Source organism: Botryllus schlosseri, chromosome 9, assembly GCF_051294905.1.
Source record: "Botryllus schlosseri isolate E-star chromosome 9, Bs_hap1, whole genome shotgun sequence".
Taxonomy (NCBI): Eukaryota; Metazoa; Chordata; class Ascidiacea; order Stolidobranchia; family Styelidae; genus Botryllus; species Botryllus schlosseri.
In genome coordinates this window covers 25,412,252-25,432,241 of record NC_137244.1, presented here as the reverse complement: position 1 = coordinate 25,432,241, position 19,990 = coordinate 25,412,252, and the positions used below count along the sequence as shown (strand labels likewise).

At 38.6% G+C, this 19,990-nt stretch overlaps 1 protein-coding gene across 1 annotated transcript in view; it reads right to left on the bottom strand.

The window, feature by feature from the left end:
• LOC145447088 (uncharacterized) overlaps positions 1 to 19,990 on the bottom strand; it is a 48,280-nt gene that overhangs the window by 10,003 nt on the left and 18,287 nt on the right. Inside the window, exons 7-10 of the mRNA XM_080325510.1 lie at positions 19,206 to 19,356; positions 15,092 to 15,144; positions 13,941 to 14,052; positions 12,872 to 13,236 (exon numbers count right to left, since the gene is read on the bottom strand). Of these exons, the coding sequence (XP_080181636.1) occupies positions 12,872 to 13,236; positions 13,941 to 14,052; positions 15,092 to 15,144; positions 19,206 to 19,356 (681 nt within the window). The remainder of the gene's footprint in view (positions 1 to 12,871; positions 13,237 to 13,940; positions 14,053 to 15,091; positions 15,145 to 19,205; positions 19,357 to 19,990) is intronic.

Genomic DNA, 19,990 nt, shown 5'->3' with positions numbered 1-19,990 from the left:
CAATAGCCGCGCAGGATGGGCGTGACGAATATATAGTTTTGTCCTTCCAATCTGAGCGTCACATTACAAATGTCACCCGGGGCACCCACAGAGGAATTAGGACATGACAATCTGTGTGTGCGACGCACACTGTTCGTTTCACGTCCGAGTCATTAGTCTGCTACGTTTGGGCGACTACAATATCTTTTGATTATATTACAGACGGGAGGTCACGAATTAACAACTTATAATAAATTAAAGTTATAACAATGATACCAGATATTATAGCTATGAATTACGTGCCCCCAGCTCTACCGGTAAATGTAACCATCGGGGGCTGAGAGAGGATCATTAATGAATAGTAATATTATGCAATTACCAATATTATTGACGAAACTCAGTCATCAACTTTAAAAGTGACCACCCTATGGGGAACCAAGACAAACGTTTGGAGTTGGGGGGTGGGCGAATTGTTTTGTTTTGGTTCTGATTCTAGCTAGACCCACGCTAACATGGTGTATAAGCAGCTATGGCGACAGGGCCATATGTTGAGTGAAAATTGCGAAATAACGATGAAACCCGTTTCAGGTAGAGGCATATGAAAATATGATAAATATCAGCAGCTGTTGATTTTTATTGTTTCGTTGTGGAAATCGTAATGTCTCATTTGACGAGTACAAAATTTCATATCTTTGTTCGATGTACGTAGCTAAGTATGCCAACATACATTGGCGAGGCCTACTGCTCGCCAAGCAGCAACGGTCAAACTGCGTTCAAATAGGCATAACCAAACCTAAATACATAAGTTAGTATTTGAAAATATAGTAAGAATGGTGATTATTATGCTGCTACGAGGTAGTGGTGTGTGGAGTGTATTGATAACCTGATATACTGCATGGCGTGTGTTCTTACAACTACACTACAATGTAGGCCTACATCGAATATCTATCTTCTATATATCTATAAGTAACTAAGAAAGTTATATTCATCCGCAAGTGGACGTTAAATAGGATGTGAAAGCTACTAAGGTCTTAGGTTTATATATATCGTCTGCTATCGGCGCAACAAAGCATTCATTCTATATTATGTGTGGATACTTCTTACGCAATGACGATCAAAGCTAATACTTCTGACGTAATAATGAGCAGTGACGATTGGAAGTCAGACGTTTGTGATATCACTAACCTCAACCTGGCCTCTTCCTTGTTCACGAATGTTCAGTTTATGTCATAGTTCTTGTACGTACAGATTAAAAGTAATCGTTATTCCACTAAGAAATCGATTAAATATTGGAAGTAGTCGATTACGATTACGATTACTTCGGATTTTTTTCGAATGTAATCGATTGCGATTACGATTACCTGAAAATGCTGTAATCGTCGTAATCGATTACGATTACTAATCGCGATTACCCCATGTCTGATGAGAACATGTCAAGTTTCCAACGTTAGCTTTTGAGCAACAGCGCGGTTGCATTTCGGGTTAATTTTGGATTTTTGAAATTTTCAAAATTTTATCGCCCTTATAAAATCGGGCGCCATCGTTTTTCGTAAGCTAATATAAGAGCAGAAACTGTTGTTATTTGTCGAATTTTGATTGTCAAATAAAATGCTTCACAATCGCGAGACCAGACATCGCGTTTTGTATGCGTTTATGCTTAAATTTGCAATTTGCAAGTCATTTCCAAGGAGCTGAAAATACTTGATCGCAAATCTATGTTAGCGGATGCCGACCCAAACATACGTAATGAAATATCAGCGTCAGTTTCGCACCGAAAGCTGTAAAACTGCCAAATCATTCCAGGAATTCAGAACTGCCGCTCCATAATTCCACAAGCGTTGGTCACACACTGCCTATGCCTAAAACAGGTCTTCGGTGCATTTATGGCGTCACAAACCACGCGGTCAATGCGTCGTCCGAAACGTTCCGATTGAAAAATTGTTTTTGGAGCTTCGTATTTTTGGGTGAGTTCTACGCAGAGGTGGTCAGTGTTTTACTTGTAACTTACTTGTACTTCACAGATTTCGTTTTTGTTTGTACGAAACAAAAGGTCGACTATGTCTGTATTACACTTCACTGACAGAACCTTCACAGGTAAAATAAAACCAATGCAATTAATGACTGAAAATTTCAATCTAGCTAATAATACGCAGTCTTAATGCCAATCTCATCACAAAATGAAACACGATAATGTTATTTACACGCTGGAATCGGGCGCGGAACCGGTAAAATTGAGGGAATAATACGCCATATTGGTTTCCACGACCAAATAGTCCACAATATGCAATTCTGCTGCAGGACAGATCGCATTACGGCCGCGGCCAAATGTCACAAATTTGCCTTCAATCAAACAAAGTCGCGTTTTCTTTATTCACATGTCAAACACACGTCGCCCGCGACATGATGTACTTTGTCATGGAAACGCACCGTAAAGTACCTTGCAGTGCGCGCATAATAAGGTCTCGTAATACTAGGTAACGGAGCGCAGCGACACGTTTGAATCGCGTCTTAGCTGCAATCAAGTGTTAGCATTTTTAATTTGACACGTCCAGCTATACAGTGTACAATTTTCATGACAGAATCGGATAGCTAGAAAATAATCAGCTTTTCAAAATGAGATACTAATTAGAATGACACCTACACCGCGAAAATTAGAGTAAAATTGGAATTACTGAATCCGCAAAATCTTGAAATTGAATTATATTCCGAACTAGAAAGAAATGCAACCATTGTAGTTACAGTTTTTCCAAATGAGACTAGAATTCGAATTATAGCAACAATTTTTTCCAAATTAGATTAGAATTAGAATTATAGTTATGTTTTTCCAAATTACACTAGAATTATAATCATAGTTACAGTTTTTCCAAATTAGACTAGAATTAGAATTACAGCGACAATTTTATTCCAAATCCGATTACAATTAGAATTACGAAATCCGCGAAAACTCGTTTCGCGCTATACAATTCTCATGTAGCATTTTTAGGAAAAGCAAAAATTAGATAAGAATTAAAATTACAACATTGAAACATTTCACAAATTATATCACCGGCATTTCGCTCTAATTAGCCTCATTACACTACTACAACTATTGAGTTGTCCAAACCTACGTTAGTAGGTCATGCCAATGGCGAGGTGACATATCTTAGCTAGCACATGGCTAGGACATTTCAAAATCGAACTGGCAATCATGAATCAGGCAGGGACTTCTAAGCGAAAATATACATCTAACCCGTTTGTGTAAGACTACCTACCGATCAAGATAGCGTAATGGTTAAGCGTCCGGCTTCTTGATCGGTAGATCGTGGGTTCGATTCCCGGCCGGGTCAGACCGAAGACCTGATTAGTAACACTGGTATCCATGGCTTCCCTGCTTGGCGCTCATGCATTACTGGGATAGCATGGAGGGGTGGTGCATGACTTAGAAAGCCGTAAAGGCTACATCTGCACTTCCTTGTCCAGCGGCATAAGCACATCATGCAGATCATGTGTATGTGTATTGTGTATCATGAGTCGGTGTATATGCCGCAAAAACATCAAGGACAAAAATAAACTACGTCCTTTCCGAAATCGGCATCACGCGTTCCGAGAACGATTTTGAATATTGGAGCCGCGCGCATACGCGGAACGCCTTCGCAATATCTCAAGACCGCGCTGGTAAACATGACATCAAGAATCGTGAAATTTTCGAATTTGAATTCTCGAGATTTTACTGCAACAAAGAAAGCGAGTTTACGATCTCCCTGAATTAGAACGACAATGTATTATCATGACCGGACGAGGCTTGCAAGCAAAGTTCCAGGTAACGCTGCCAATATACCGAGATTTCAACATGCTTGCAAAATATGCGTATCGCAAATCCGATGTAGGCCCTTGTGAAGGTTTGCATTTAATAACTATAGTGACGTGACACTGACTTTACAAGGTATCGTTTTTATATAGAATAAGAAATACATTGCAAAAAGGAATTGGAGATTCCTTAACTGTAGTGTAGGCCCTCGGGATCATAGAGAAAAATGGGTTTCAAAAATTCTTATTCTACCCCAAAATCACTATATTTGCCAACATCTCTTAAACGGCTTTAGGAAGGAATAAGCCTATGATGAAACTCTTGGAGTTATACAATCTGATACCAAAATCTTAGCTGCAGACCCTCGGGAACATAGAGAAAAAAACGGGTTGCAAAAACGTTTTATACCCCCTAATCACTTTTTTGCCAATATCTATCGAACGGCTTTAGCCACAGCTAAGCCAATGCGCGCTTTTGATGTAATTCTTCGAGTTCTACGATCCGTTCCAAAATCTTAACAGTTTTCAGTTTTTTTAGGCAAATCAAGCCCACTTCATATCAAATCAGACTTACTTATTTTAAGCACGAGAATGTCAAAGTTCTATAGCAAGCTTGGCTCGTTGCGCCCTACACAGTTACCCTGTTGAATTTTCAGGAAAACCAGATTACAATTAAAATGAGACTATAGAAACATTTCACAAACCAGATTAGAATCTGAAATACCGTAATTTCGCCCAAATCAGTTTAATTAAACGAATAGAATTATCTAGCTGTCCGAGATACATCGGAACGCGAAGATTCTGTGTACATTGTCACACCGCGCCAGCCGCTTCTCACCAGACTCAAACAATGTACATTGTACAAGACACATTCGATGTATTAACGCGACGCAGCTGCGCGACATAAATTTCGGATTTCCCTTTCCGCGATATTGTTTGATATCGGCGAGCTCTGAGACACGCGTACGTGTGTCACAAAGGGCGGTTTCACCCACCGCGAAGGAAAACAATCGTAGCCCGGGAGAAAATTCGCGTGTTTTTCTCTGTACGGTACGCTTCCCCCGCGATATTTCAAGAGCTTCTTGTAGGCACAGAACTTCAATATACAATTGAATAATATATTCATATTAATAATGTTCGGGTAAATTCGAGAGCGGTGTCGGAAAGGCGTGTTTCAGTAACCTTATCAAAACAAAAGGTGGCCTTTCTGCGGGGTTAAACACGGTAGCTGGTGTCGAAAAGAAATCGCTTGTACAGACCAGTCTGATGGATACCACCTTGCATATTACAAAGTTTCACGGCTGGTATTACCATGTCTGGACAATCAAATTACACAAAATTAGATTAGAATTAGAACTACTGTATTCCCCAAACACCTTTAAATTGAAAAAATACACAAAAACCAAGTTCACTACGTATCAAATCTGATATCATTGTCACGAGCACGAGAATAGCAAATATCTGTACAAAAAGCTTGGCGGGTTTCGCACTAGCTCTCCTGTAGCGTTTTCATGAAACCAAAAACAGATTAGACTTGAAATTACTAAATGGAAACACTTCTCAAAAATTACATTAGAATTAGAATTTCAGGAAACCGGCATTTCTCTCCTGTAACATTTTCAGCAAAACCAGATTAGAATAAAAATGACAGGATAAGAAACGTTTCAAAGATTACATTACAATTACATGAATAATAGAATTGTCTAGTTGTCCAAGTCTGTCTGTTACAGGAGTACTTTTACCTTTCCGGTTTACTCAAGTAAGTTGCGCCTGTTTGCTAACAAGTAGATATCGCCTACTTGCAATACATACTCAAGTAGTTTTGATTTTTTGACTAATTATTCTTGGCCTGGAATACTTTTATATGTGATTGACTGAGAGTGTCAATTCCACTTAAGTGTCAAAGATGATTGTTTTGGCCGCATCTGTGTATTAAATACCACGAGAAAGGAGTTAAAAGTTGAGACCATGTATAACACGCATCGCCTATTAAATTCGTCGACTTTGCATAAAGAATTTTAGTAGCAGGCAGACATTGCATGTTGTGTACTGAACTTTGAACAAAGCGATTGTGTTAAGCTTTATTGTCAAATCATTGTGACCTCGTATATACCCCGCGAATAGATAGCGCAGAGGTGATAACACCGTTTGTCTCTGTCACAGTATTGTTAACAAGGGGAAACCAACTGTTGATAACAATGTCAGGCGGATAATGCAGATTGTGACATCACGCAGAGGAGTTTGTCTGCACGCGAGACCTATCTGGGATTTGGGTTCGGAAAAGTCCTCAAATGTTGCCCGTAGACCGCAACAGACACCAATAATATATTTTTGTCAACGTGTATATGTATAATTTTATTTGCAGAGTATTACGGCGGATTTATAGACGATGACATCTCCTGAGCGGATTCTGGAAATGATTTCGGCTGGAAAGACGGACTTTTAGCATTGCTAGGTGTTTTATGTGTAAATTGCATGCTAAATTTCCATCGATTCCGTCGAAATGCAGTTTTCACGTCTATCACGACATTTTTTAGATGTCTTTGTACAATGTACAATGTACATTCACCTAGGAAGAGGGCATTTGGGCGTCCTCGGAGGACATTTTACATTTCTCGAAAAAAAGCGGACAAATCCTCTTAAATGAGGACGTGTGGTTTAAGCTATTTCCGCCGTTACTATTATAGACAACTTCTACTTCACAATTTTTAGCTTTTAGGCTAAACCAGGCCTAGAACACTTAGTTTTTAAAACTTGGAAATACTGCACAAGAGGAGTTTTTCAAGTCGTCCAAGATGTCCTAAATGTATTTTTCCAATGGACGTTGCTATCAAAGCATGAATACATAATCGAACTTATAAAGTACGCTGGCGATTTACAGCTGGAATGAGACCGTTACTCTCGCTGATTTCGAGCTGACACCGCTTAGAAACAGAAAGCATGTTACTGAATTTGTTCCTATGTCGCGATATGTTTCCTTACAGCGCACGCGGCATCATTGTAGGGCAAAAACGATGTCGATATTCCCTGCGCAAACAATCAGACCAAGCGATTTGTGCCACTGTCCTATGGTTAACTACTAAAGCCTGATTCACTCCGTGTTTAGATGTTTGTTTGGACTCTGTCGACAGGATAGTCATTTGTTGTAAACAAGGATGTCGGAGTAGCTTTTCAAAGACGTCCGTGTTCCGAAAGTACAAATGACCACTCCACGGTATTTTTTAATTTCCGCAAAACATAAATCACACTGTTCGGAACAAGAAATTCTCATTGGACACGGCCCGATTGAACTGCCGCGTGACGCAATAATCGAATAAGTTTTCGGACGACGGATTAGTCACCGGGTCCGACAAATGTTTACCGCGTAATTAGTCAACTAAACATGTCGTTTCTCTGGTTAATTCCACGCGGAATATACAGCGAAACGCGTGCCCTGTGTGGTCCAAGATTTTGCAATGTGTAATTCTATAAACCACGATGCGTTATATCGTTAACTTCTTCATTCAGAATCGAATCACTGAGGCCTACAAACAGGCCAACAATCATAGACAGTCCTATGGAATTACGGTATGAATACTCCTTGATTTCATGAATAACAGGGCAACTGTACGATCAATAGCATCCCGCATAAGGGCCTAAAACAGGATATCTTCACACAACTCCCAAGGAAAACATCTACGCCCCGATTCAATATATATCATGAGGTAATAGCATCAGAAATCAAGTAACGATAGAGCTTGTATGCATCGGGCTAGGACGCTACCTTTCCGACGATTGAAGCCACTCAAAAAACACTCGGAATGCGAATGGAAAGTTGGCGCTGAATAGCGGGAAACGTACAATATTCATTTTCAATTGATGTTCCGCTATTCAAGACCACGGCAAGAAGCAAAACCGAATCTAAAGCAGGATGCGTTGAAAGAAACCGCGAACAGCATTCAATTTGCGCGTATCTTAACAAAAAACGTGTAAAAATCAAAAGTTCGAAAAGGGGACTCGGTTTTCAACATAACACCGTATCTGGAAATGCGCGTTTCCCAAAAAATGTCAAACCATTGAAATTGTAGGCATTGCGGTTTGCGCGAATATGCCAATCGCGAGATTATACACAATCAACTGTAATTCATTTTTTCTTTCCATCAAACCCACCGTTTCCGCGACTAAACAACCGTACACGCGCGCCCGTAGCACCTAACACGCGTCTACAATCCTACAAAGCTTCGTCACGAGTCAAAACAACAATTTACATCCGAGAAGTCGCGATTCCGATGCTGTCATAAGTGCCAATCAGCGATCCCGATAAGAATGAGGAAATACAACACGGCGCGCGGCGCGCGACAAATTTCGGAAGCACTACGCTTGTCAGCGGGGCCAGAAAGTGCGGGCTGTATCGTGTTATTTGGTGGTGAAATTCTTCGACAGAAATCTGTTAGGCCTGCTGACGGGTCGAACAATACGCGTCGTTCTGTGGTTGTTGGTACGTTGGGAGTGTGGTTGGTTAACAAGCTAATTGCAATACGCCGTGTCAGCAACTGATGTGAATTTAAAAACATTAAAAGCAATGCAGTGTATCACCAAACTCAGCCCAACTTGCCTTGAGACTTCAGAGCACAACACATCTAAAGAAGTTGACAGGCGTGGATAACAAGCTTTTCCGAATGAGATTATAGTTACAATTATATCTACAGCGTTTACTTGTTCAAATTAGATAGGAATTAGAATTACTGAATCCGCAAAAACTTGGAAATCGAATGCTATCCCGAATAAGCAAGGAATAAACAAAATTAAAATTCAGTTCATGACGCCAGAGTTCATTTTCGCAAGCACGAGAATGGCAAATGTGGTATCTAGATTAGAATTAGAACTAAAGTATAGAAACATTTCACAAATTAGATTTGAATTAGATTACAGACATTTCGTTGTAATTAGCCTAATTAAAAAGTGGAATTATCTAGTCACCAAGTCTACTGTAAGCGATCAGCCAACAAGCTTCAATCGCAAACAATTCCAAAATATCAATCAACACGATGCAGATATATGTTCAATAGGGCTCTTCAAAAATGACTTTTTTTCTCAAATCGTACTGGCTACTTGATAAAATTGTTAGGTTACCTAATTTAAGCCTACACACAAAATTTGGTTCAATTCCAGCCAGTAACCGCTTTGCTACAGGTAAAGAAAGTTTATATTTATTATATAAAAATAAACAATAAAAAATTTGAAAATTTTCTGTTAACCCCATAAAAGTGTTAGGCTGTCTATAGAAACGATGCTCACCAAATTTGGTTCAATTCCAACCAGTGGAAGCGGAGATATTGCCGTCGAAAAATTTGGATTTGAATAAAATAGTATTTACGGTGACCGATTCTTTGTTTATTTATTGTAGTTGTGCTCACCGTAAATACTATTTTATTCGAATCAAAATTTTTCGACGGTAATAACGCCGCATCCACTGGTCGGAATTGAACTAAATTTGGTGAGGATCGTTTCTATAGACAGCTTAACACTTTCATGGGGTTAACAGAAAATTTTCAAATTTTTTATTGTTTATTTTTATATAACAATTAGAAACTTTCTTCTCCTGTAGCAAAGCGATTACTGGCTGGAATTGAACCGAATTTTGTGTGTAGGCTTAAATTAGGTAACCTAACAATTTTATCAAGTAGCCAGTACGATTTGAGAAAAAAAGTCATTTTTGAAGAGCCCTAATGTTCAACCAAAGAGTTCTGACCGTTACGCTGACAGACTCCATCAATTCTCAGCGCCAGACTATGTTTAGTACAAAGGCGCATTACCACAATCGTTTTCGTCCCACACAACAGCCGGGAAGTACACAATAAACACCAATTCGATTTGCTACAAGACACGCAGTTAACAGATGGCAATATATGGGAATATCCGCACTGGAGTATCAGCGTTACAAAAGATATTCGGCTCTAGCGCGTGCAATCAAGTTCATCAAAGCCCGCAAAGAATAGGCGACAGCGCAAGTGACAAGCTTGTTGCTGTCAATTTGATTGCGAGGATATAAGCCAGACGCCTGGCTATTGTTTCCTATATTGTGGCTCGGAACATGCGCCAACACAAGCGCATTCCAGGAATAATAAACCCTGACGGGAGCGCGACAAAAAGATACAGCGACTCGACAATGTAGGCTTTGCGAAATATGACAGAAACATATTGTAAAACACGAAGCAATTTGCTACTTTTCATTAAAAGTTTCGAGTGTCACGGCGCTCTGGATACTATAGGCTGTTCCGTTACAGACCTAGTTGCTATGTATATGATCGGTATACTGTGACGGGTACATATGCGGTATGTATGCTAGTATGCATATTGCGTATGATATATATTTTGCAACAGTGGTAATGTCTTCAGTTGTTTTCCACTAATAGCAATACGTAGGCAGGCCTAACAGACCCTTCTCTAGATGAAAACGCTTAAAAAGGCATTACATTCCCTTCAGGTATTTATAAAACTATACATCACGAAATTTACCACCGTAAATGCTATTATTTTATAAAATGGTTGAAATTTCAAATTGTAATCACTTTCATTCTATCGGGTGGAATTGGGCTAAATTTGGTGTGCAGCCTTTTTTTCAAGGAAATCTAACAATTTATTTGGATAACCGGTGAAATTTGGAAAAATATATTTCGAACAGTCCAAATGGCACGATCAGAAAACTAGATAATCGTAGTTGTCAAATTAGATTAATTACAGCGAAATGGCGGTAAAAGAATTTGTGAAATGCTTCCATGGTTTAATTTTAATTCTAATCTAATTTCTGGTGTCCTGAAAAGGCTACAGGAGAACCGTATAGTGCGAAACGAGCGAAGCTCGGCGTACAGACATTTACCATTCTCGTGGTTATCATAACTCTGGTTTGATACGGAGCGATCTTTCCAAGTTTTTGAGAATTCAGTGATCACAAGTCTAATTTTATTCGAAAAAAAACGCGTAGATATGATTCTAGTACTAATCTAATCATAAAAAGCCGAAAATTATTGATCGCTGTCCAAATGTTTTCTTCAATAGCGTATATGCATCCACAGCGGCTAACATAATGAACGGTAAACCCCACCAATGCACGCGGGGACTGCGTCAGGTTAAGGCAAGACTCGCTAATACGCCAGTTGTTCTCTGAAACAATCAACGCCACCATAATCGATTCTTCTCCGGGCAGTAATTAGAATATTGTGACGCACGCAAGCCGTACGACTATGCCTACGCGGTCTAGGTGAGTTATTTCTGTCAGCCCCCAGAGTAAGAAGGGTGGGCTAAGGTGTGCCGTGCTATTTCCCAACGGGTGCCTAGGTAAGAATCGCAGGCCGCGCAAGAATATTAAGACGCCTTCCTGGTAAATAGCAGAATCATTAACTAACAGGCATTATACGTCCAATCAGCACAGTTTAAGTATAGCCTACGTGAGTTTTGATTAATGGGCCTGTCATTGGCGCTGCGTGGAAGTGATAACGGACGAATAACTTTGAATATATTAGGCATAATTGGTTAGTGCGTGTTACAGACTAGGACTAGGTCATTCTAATTACTAATTAGACTCATTAGAACGAGATTTCGGCGATCTAATTCTAATCAAATCCGTGAAACGTGTCTATGCTTTCATTTTAATTCTAGTTCTGTTTTCTTGAAAATGCTATGCAGAAGAACTGTATAATGCGTAACGAGCCAAGCTTGCTGTACAGACATTTGTCATTCTCGTGTTTATGTGAATGGAAATAAATGGAAATAAATGTGTAGCTACAATTCTAATAGCAATCTAATTTGAAAATATATGTGTAGCTATAATTCAAATTGCAATCTAGTTTGGAAAAAAATTGTGCAGCCATCATACTAATTCTAATCTAATTAGGAAAAATCTGTGTGGGTATAACTCTATCAAGTCCTATTTGGAAATAATGTGCAGCTATTATTTTAATTGTAATGTAATTTGGAAAAAGCTGTGTAGGTATAACTCTAAATTTAGTCTAATTTGGAAACAAATGTGCAGGTACAATTCTACTTGTAATCTAATTTGAAAATAAATGTGTAGCTGTAATTCTAATTGTAATCTAGTTTGGAAAAAAATTGTGCAGCCATCATACCAATTCTAATCTAATTATACAATTAAATAGTATATTCATATTGAAATGGACCCGAATATTTTCGGCTGACACTCGTCAGGGGTAATCGTCAGCAACTAGTAGAGAATTGGAAAGAACATTGTATATCAACAATCGTATCACAAAATATGACGTCACCAGCATGAAATTTCGAATGAGAGAACGTTCAATGTACTATTTTTAGGTGATACACGAACTCCTTTTGTTGACAGAGTTTTGGTTGGTGTATTTTGATAAAAGTTGATTCCAAGGCACACAAATGGAATTGTGATTAATTAGGAAAATTAATTAGGAAAAAGCTGTGTATGCATAACTTTATCAAGTCCTATTTGGAAATAATGTGTAGCTATTATTTTAATTGTAATCTAATTTGGAAAAAAATGTGTAGCTATCATTCTAATTCTAATCTAATTTGGAAAGAACTGTGTAGCTATAATTCTGATTGTAATCTAATTAGGAAAAAGCTGTGTAGGTATAACTCTGAACCTAGTCTAATTCAAAAATAATGTGTAGCTTATCATTCTAGTTGGAATATAATTTGAAAAAAAAACTATGTAGCTATAATTTTAATTGTAATATAATTTGGAAAAACTAGAACTATCATTCTAATTGTAATCTAATTCGGAAAAAAATGTGTAGCTATCATTCTTATTCTAATCTAATTCGGAAAGAACTGTGTAGTTATTATTCTAATTGTAATCTAATTAGGAAAAAGCTGTGTAGGTATAACTCTAAAGCTAGTGTAATTTGGAAATAATGTGTAGCTATAATTCTAGCTAGAATGTAATTTGGAAAAAAACTGTGTTGCTATAATTTTAATTGTAATATAATTTGGAAAAACTGGAACTATCATTCTAATTGTAATATAATTTGGAAAGAAATGTGTAGCTCTAATCTAATTTAAAAACGCTGAAAATTTCTCGTTGTCAGATTCTGTACCCACCCAAAGCTAAATTACCGTAATAATCACAACAACAGCTCACCGATTTGAGAAATCCGCTTTTCGGCGACTTCCGCGCGTCTTGTCTCGCTTCGAGCGGGCTCTTCGAGAATCTCGAATTGGAGATGCTCTGATAATCGAAATGCGACTGTCTCCTGTCCGCGGATTTCCGGCCGCCGTCCTCCTCGGCGCTGGCTTGCCTGTTGCGCTGCAGTTCGGGCGAGAATCGCGGGCGGTGGTTGGTCTTTTGCTCGGCCGAGTTGGCCGCGCTGTTTCTGCGGTACTGCGAGCGGCCTTGTTTCGACGACGTGGCGAAGATCGAGTCTGCGGCGTCCGCCGATTTCAGCTTGGACTGGTCGATCAATGTGGACACGCTGGGTTTGGAGGCGATCTGAGGACCTTTCAGGGCTGTTGAAGATAAGGTCGCATTTTTGAAAAAGTCTCGAATCTCCGAAACAGCGCTTCCAAAAGGATAGTTCATACATAACCTTACTATTAATCTACTAGTTGCTGACGACTATCCCTGATATATCATGGAATAGTACCCAAATATTTTCGGCTGACACTCGTCAGGGGTAATAGTCAGCGACCGGCAGACAATTAGAACATTGTTAATCAGCAATCGTATAACAATGTTCTTTTCAATTCTCTACTAGTTTCTGACGATTACCCCTGACGAATGACAGCCGAAAATATTCGGGTTCATTTCAACATGAATATGTCGTGCCTTCAAGATACTGCACGAGACTTCTGTGCGAATGAATGATTGATTTATTGCTGATAGGAGAGGAGCTACGATGTTTCATCAGCGATAGTCAAAGCTTCAACAGTACTTTATTTCTGCCACTGGAGTCTAAAATCGGCCGTAATTATGCATCGAAAACAAGTTTTACAAGGGTACGAATATTTTTAGTACTGCATTTCACTAAAATCGTCACAAAGACTTGCGGAATAGACATGATTCAGAAACACGAAATTATTTTGCACGCGAAACATGCAATCGTTTACCTAGCAGGCGCAAAAGAGATGTATATTTGAGCTTTTCAGGTCATTAACACTGTTACGATAGCACAACGGTTGGGGTAATAGCCCCATAACCCTCTATATATTACCTGCTCTTGAAGACAGGTGCGAAGACGGCAGAGATTGCGAGAAGAGTCCCAGTCCGGACATTTCCGTGTTGGGCAGGCCGCTGGCGCCCGGGTGGGGCATCATGAGAGGGTGCTGAAAAGTGACACGCGACTTTAGACTTAGAGTAGGCTTTTGAAAACGGTGGTTTCGATAGAAAATGTATAACCTCAGCAGCAAAGGTGGTTGACGACTCAAAGTAGTTAGCATTCCAGCTCAAGTAGAAGTAAAAGTAGCCAACACAACTGAAAACTTTCGAATAGAAGTAGAAGTAGTCTAGAATCATAGCCGCATAAGGAAGTAGTGCTAGTGAAATCTACTTGAAGTACTTTGAGAAGTAGAAGTACTACTTCGTCACTGACTAACCTCTGTATAAGGGCTGTTCAAAAATTAGTTTATTCCAAATTTTGCGGGCTACTTGATAAAATTGTTAGTTTACCTAAATAAAACTGCGCACCAATTTTGGCTCAATACCAACCAGTAGAAGCGAAGTTATTGGAGTGCAAAATTTTAGATTTGGACAAAATAGTATTTACAATGGCAAATTATTTTGTTATTTACTCTAGATCTGCCCACCGTGAATACTATGTTTTGAAATCCTAAATTTTGAACATGAATAATTTCGGTTCTAGAAGCCAAATTTGTTGTGCGTCGATATTTCAGACAACCAAACAATTTCATGGGGTATCTTGCAAATTTTGATCAAATTTTATATTATTATTACATAAATCCTAAATTTTCTACTATAATAACTTCGCATCCACTGGTTGGAATTGAGCCAAAATTGGTACGCAGTTTTATTTCGGTAACCTGAGAATTTTATCAAGTAGCCAGTCAAATTTGGGATAGAGTGATTTTTGAACAGCCCCAATGCAGAGGTTAGTCAGTGACGAAGTAGTAGTACTTCTACTTCTCAAAGTACTTCAAGTAGATTTAACTCGCACTACTTCCTTATGTGGTTATGATTCTAGACTACTTGACAGTTTTCAGTTGTTTTGGCTACTTTTACTTCTACTTTTTTAGGTGACCTGACAATTCCATCAAGTTGCCAGTAAAATATACAAAAAAAAAGTTATTTTTGAACAGCCCTACTCTGTATGTACCAAGATATGACCAATCGGCGCTTCGTGCTTACCTGGTTCGGATTGAGTCCAAATCCAGACGCGGCCAGCATTTGCGTGTACGGGTCTGCAAGGGAAAAGTTGCTTAGCAGTCGATACTATCGTGAACTATATTCCCCTATCTCCGTAGTACATCTTGCGATAATGGAGAACAAATAACAATAACAGGAAATTGCAGAGGTAAACAAATTATGAGAATGGCGTCGGCAGAAGGCGCGTCTCATAATTCACAATGTCATCAATCTGACGGACGCTGCGTTCAACACATTGCTGATGCGATTTATGATCACATGCATTCGCGACAATATGTTCTATACACTTGGAGGTGCAAAACTTCAGTGCACAGTTTGATAGTATATTATTCATATTGAAATCAACTCGAAGATACGATTGTTGATATACAATATTCTTTCTAATTCTCTGGCGATTACCCCTGAAGAGTGTCAGCCGAAGATATTCAGGCTCATTTCAATATGAATATACAATTCATTTGAATTCGATATATTAGCGCAGTGCAACTTTTAGCTCCCGGTAAAAATACATTGCGAGCCTCTATCAGGCTCAAAGTTCAAGATATCGACAACGAATAACATCGGGCGTGTTTACATAGTGTGGTATCGAATGCGCGTGGCGATAACAATTGTTGTATTAGCTTAGCAATGTCGCTGGATTCCGCGATAGTTACTGAGCTGATATGCAAACGGTATTGCGTATTTTCAGCTTTTTCAAATAAAATTGAAATTATTCTCATTATCATAAATGACAAACGTCTTCAAACCAAGCTTGGCTCGTCTCGCACTACGTAGCTTTTTCATGAAGCCAGAAATTAGATTAAAATCATAATCATAGCGTAGAAATCTTTCACAAAGTAGATTAAAACTAGATTACCAGTATTCCGCTATAATTAGTGTAATTTAGAACTAGAATTATATAATAGGCTGGTCATCATAACGCGGATCTTAAGGCGATACGCGCACACGTACGCATCGCGTTCAATTTACAGAACCAATCCTTCTTCATTTACGATAAAAGCACAATCAGTGCGGTACAAAACGGCCAGGAGTAACCGTTCGCGATACATCCTCCAATCTTTCAGTCAGCAATATGACGGATCGCCATTGTTCCGCGAATAAAGTCCACCTGCTCGGGATCAGCCGCGGAATATTCTTCAAAAACAAAACCCGGCACGCGACTCCACGAAAGTACAATATGATTAATTGACCGTTTCTCTTCCGAAAAGACTCGAATATAAAAACGGGCGCGCATAATGGGAGCGCTACGCGAAGATTATGATTGATGGGCCCGCCGTCCGATCTAAGGTAATTATTAGACTCGTCTGTTATCGGGGTAATAAATATCAAGCAAACTTTCTTCCAATGAATTCAGCGCCAGTTTAAACTAGAGCAAGACCGATATCCGATTTTACAGCCGATACCAATAAAACCGATACCGATAAAACAGCCACGATCCCGAGATCTCCAGCCGATATCCAAAAGTCACGGCATCTATACCTTAAGCTGTTCATAGATATGGACATTTGGACAAATACAGTGATTCTTGGGTGTAAAGAGTTTTTGCAACCCAGTTATCTCATGTTCCCGATGGTCTACAGTTAAGATTTTGGGACAAGATTGTATAACTCCAAGAGTTACGAGCTGTCTAAGAGATATTGGCTGATAATGGTTTTGGGGTATAAAAAAATGTTTGCAACCCAATTATCTCTTGTTCGCGAGGGTCTACGGTTAAAATTTTCGTATCAGATTGTCTAATTCCAAGAGTTACATCAAACGCGCGAATTGGCTTAGTCGTGGCTGAAGAGGTTCAAGAGATATTGGCAAACACAGTGATTTTTGGTGTAAACATTTTTGGCGACCCACTTTTCTCTATGCGGTACCCACTTTTCTCTATGCGCTACCCACTTTTCTCTTTCTCTTGGCGGTAGAAAACTTCCAATAACTAGACACGCAATGTCTTTTCAATTCTCTGCTAGTTTGACGAATAACACTGACGATGTCTGCCGAAAATATTACGGTTTATTTCAATATCAATATATTAATCAACCTAAAAAATCCAACATCGAAGGCATGGGTTGGTTTGATAAATGATCCCCGTTGTTGAAGTATATTGTGCGGGCTTGCGCGCGTGTGCGGGAATGACAAATCGTTGTCTTTTCCGTTCGGCGAGGATGCAAGTTATCATTTGTTACCGCGATGAATTCGCCTGCTCATCAATTATAAATCGCGAGACAATGGCCGCGCGAAAGGTTTGGGTTACGCAAGGACGCCGAACCGGTCTGCGTGCTTCGATATAATCTAGGCCGCAGTATGGCTGCTGCATATACGATCAGGCTATAGGTTGATTCCAGTTAACTAATTAAAACTGTACAGTGCAAACCAAGCGATGATTGCTGTACAGACATTTGCTGCGTGCATATGAGATTCCACTCTTATCTGATTCATCGTAGTTCGGGATTTAATTCAATTTCGGAGCATTTTCGGTTTCAGTAATTCTAATTGTAACTTAATCTGGAAAACTATGAAGCTGTCATTCCAATTCTAATCTAATTTGAGAAAAACTGTGTAGATGTCTTTCGAATTCCAATCTAATTTGGGGAAAATGTGTAGATATCATTGTAATTCTATTCTAATTTGGGAAAAACTGTGTAGATGTCTTTCTAATTCTAATATAATCGGGAAAAATGTGTAGGTATCATTGTAATTCTAATTTAATTTGGGAAAAATGCGTAGATGTCTTGCTAATTCTAATCTAATTCTAATTTGGGAAAAATGTGTGGATGTATTTCTAATTCTAATCGAATCGGGAAAAATGTGTAGATATCCTTCTACTTCTAATCCAATTTGGGAAACACTGTAGATAAATATCTTTCTAATTCATTTTAATTTGATTAGGGAAAAAATGTGTGGGTGTCCTTCTAATTCTAATCTAATTTGGGAAAAATGTGTGGATGTATTTCTAATTCTAATCTAATCGGGAAAATGTGTAGATATCATTGTAATTCTAATCTAATTTGACAAAATCTGGGCAGATATCATTGTAACTCTAATCTAATTTGGGGAAAAAACTGTAGATATCATTGTAATTCTAATCTAACTTGTGAAAAACTGTGTAGATATCCTTCTAATTCTAATCCAATTTGGGAAAAACTGTAGATAAATATCCTTCTAATTCATTTTAATTTGATTAGGGAAAAAATGTGTGGGTGTCCTTCTAATTCTAATCTAATTTGGGAAAAATGTGTGGATGTATTTCTAATTCTAATCTAATCGGGAAAAATGTGTAGATATCATTGTAATTCTAATATAATTTGACAAAACCTGGGCAGATATCATTGTAACTCTAATCTAATTTGGAGAAAAACTGTAGATATCATTGTAATTCTAATCTAACTTGTGAAAAACTGTGTAGATATCCTTCTAATTCTAATCCAATTTGGGAAAAACTGTAGATAAATATCCTTCTAATTCAATTTAATTTGATTAGGAAAAAAATGTGTGGGTGTCCTTCTAATTCTAATCTAATTTGGGAAAAATGTGTCTACATTTCTAATCCTGATCTGAAAAAGTCGAAATTTTCACGTTGTCCGGCTCTGCCACGGATTCGCCATTGTCAAAATCGCAATAAGACTAATGGTTGACACTTTATCTGACGTCATGCGGTGATATAATAGGCAAAGTCAACAGCTAAACAAATTGCGTTAATGTATATTTAATCGAACAGACCAATAAAGAAACGGTAATGCTTTTCAAGTTTCGAAAAGATTATATAGCATACGCTAAGCGTATGACGATACAGTTCATCAATACGTCGGTAGCAAATCGATTACCATAACGATGTACTTATCTAATCCACGTTATCATCTCTGGCTCTATAACGTATTGTACACATTGTACAGTAGGGTTGTTTAAAAAAAAATCCGGATTCCGGGGATTCACTGTTGAAACTGTTGCCTAAAAAACGCTGCACACCAAATTTGGATAGATTCCACCTTATTGTAGATGCGAACGCACTGGGGTTTACATATTTTGAATTTATTATATAAAAATTGAAACAATTTAATCAGTGAATCCCCGGAATCCGGCAAAAAAAGTCATTCGAACAAATACTCACCTAGCATTCCTTTATACGCGGCGATAGACGGCAGCAGTCCACTTTGCGCGGCCGACAGCAGGCTGTCGCTCGATGATACGGCCGGTGCGAACGGCATCATTCGTAAAAGAGGGTTCCCGACGTGGTGGTCCTGATGGTTGCTCACGAATTTCTGTAAAGATAAAAAACATTACTCAATTTCACACCAATTTCGAAAAGCGGTAGTAAATTTAAGAGCTTATGCAAAAAAACAGCGTGATCAGTAAGGGTGTTCAAAAATTACTTTTTATCAAATTTTACCGTATACATGATAAAATTGTTGGGTTGCCTAAAATAACGCAGCACGCCAATTTCGGCTCAATTCCAACCTATAGAAGCATTGTTTTGTGAGAAAAAAAGTTTTGGGTCGATTTTATAAAAAATAAACATCAATTTTTTTCAAATTTACTGATGGCTACCCTATGATATTGTTAGGTTGTCTGTAAAAGGATTCACAACAAATTTGGCTCAATTACAACCAGTAGAAGCGAAGTTATTGATGCTCGAAATTTCGAATTTGAACTCATAGTATTTACGGTGGGTAGATTTGTATTGTATAATGAAATAATTTGCCGCCGTAATTACTATTTTTTTCAAATCCAAAATTTGGTACTCCAAGTCTGCTGCACACTATATCATCGGCCAATAGACAAATTAAACTCTCCGCAATACAAAGACATCGCCGACAACACACGACAGGAAGCCAGGAAGTCGGCAATCCATAAAAGGCTATCAACCAGCGCTTTATAAGGCCGCTAACAAATGAT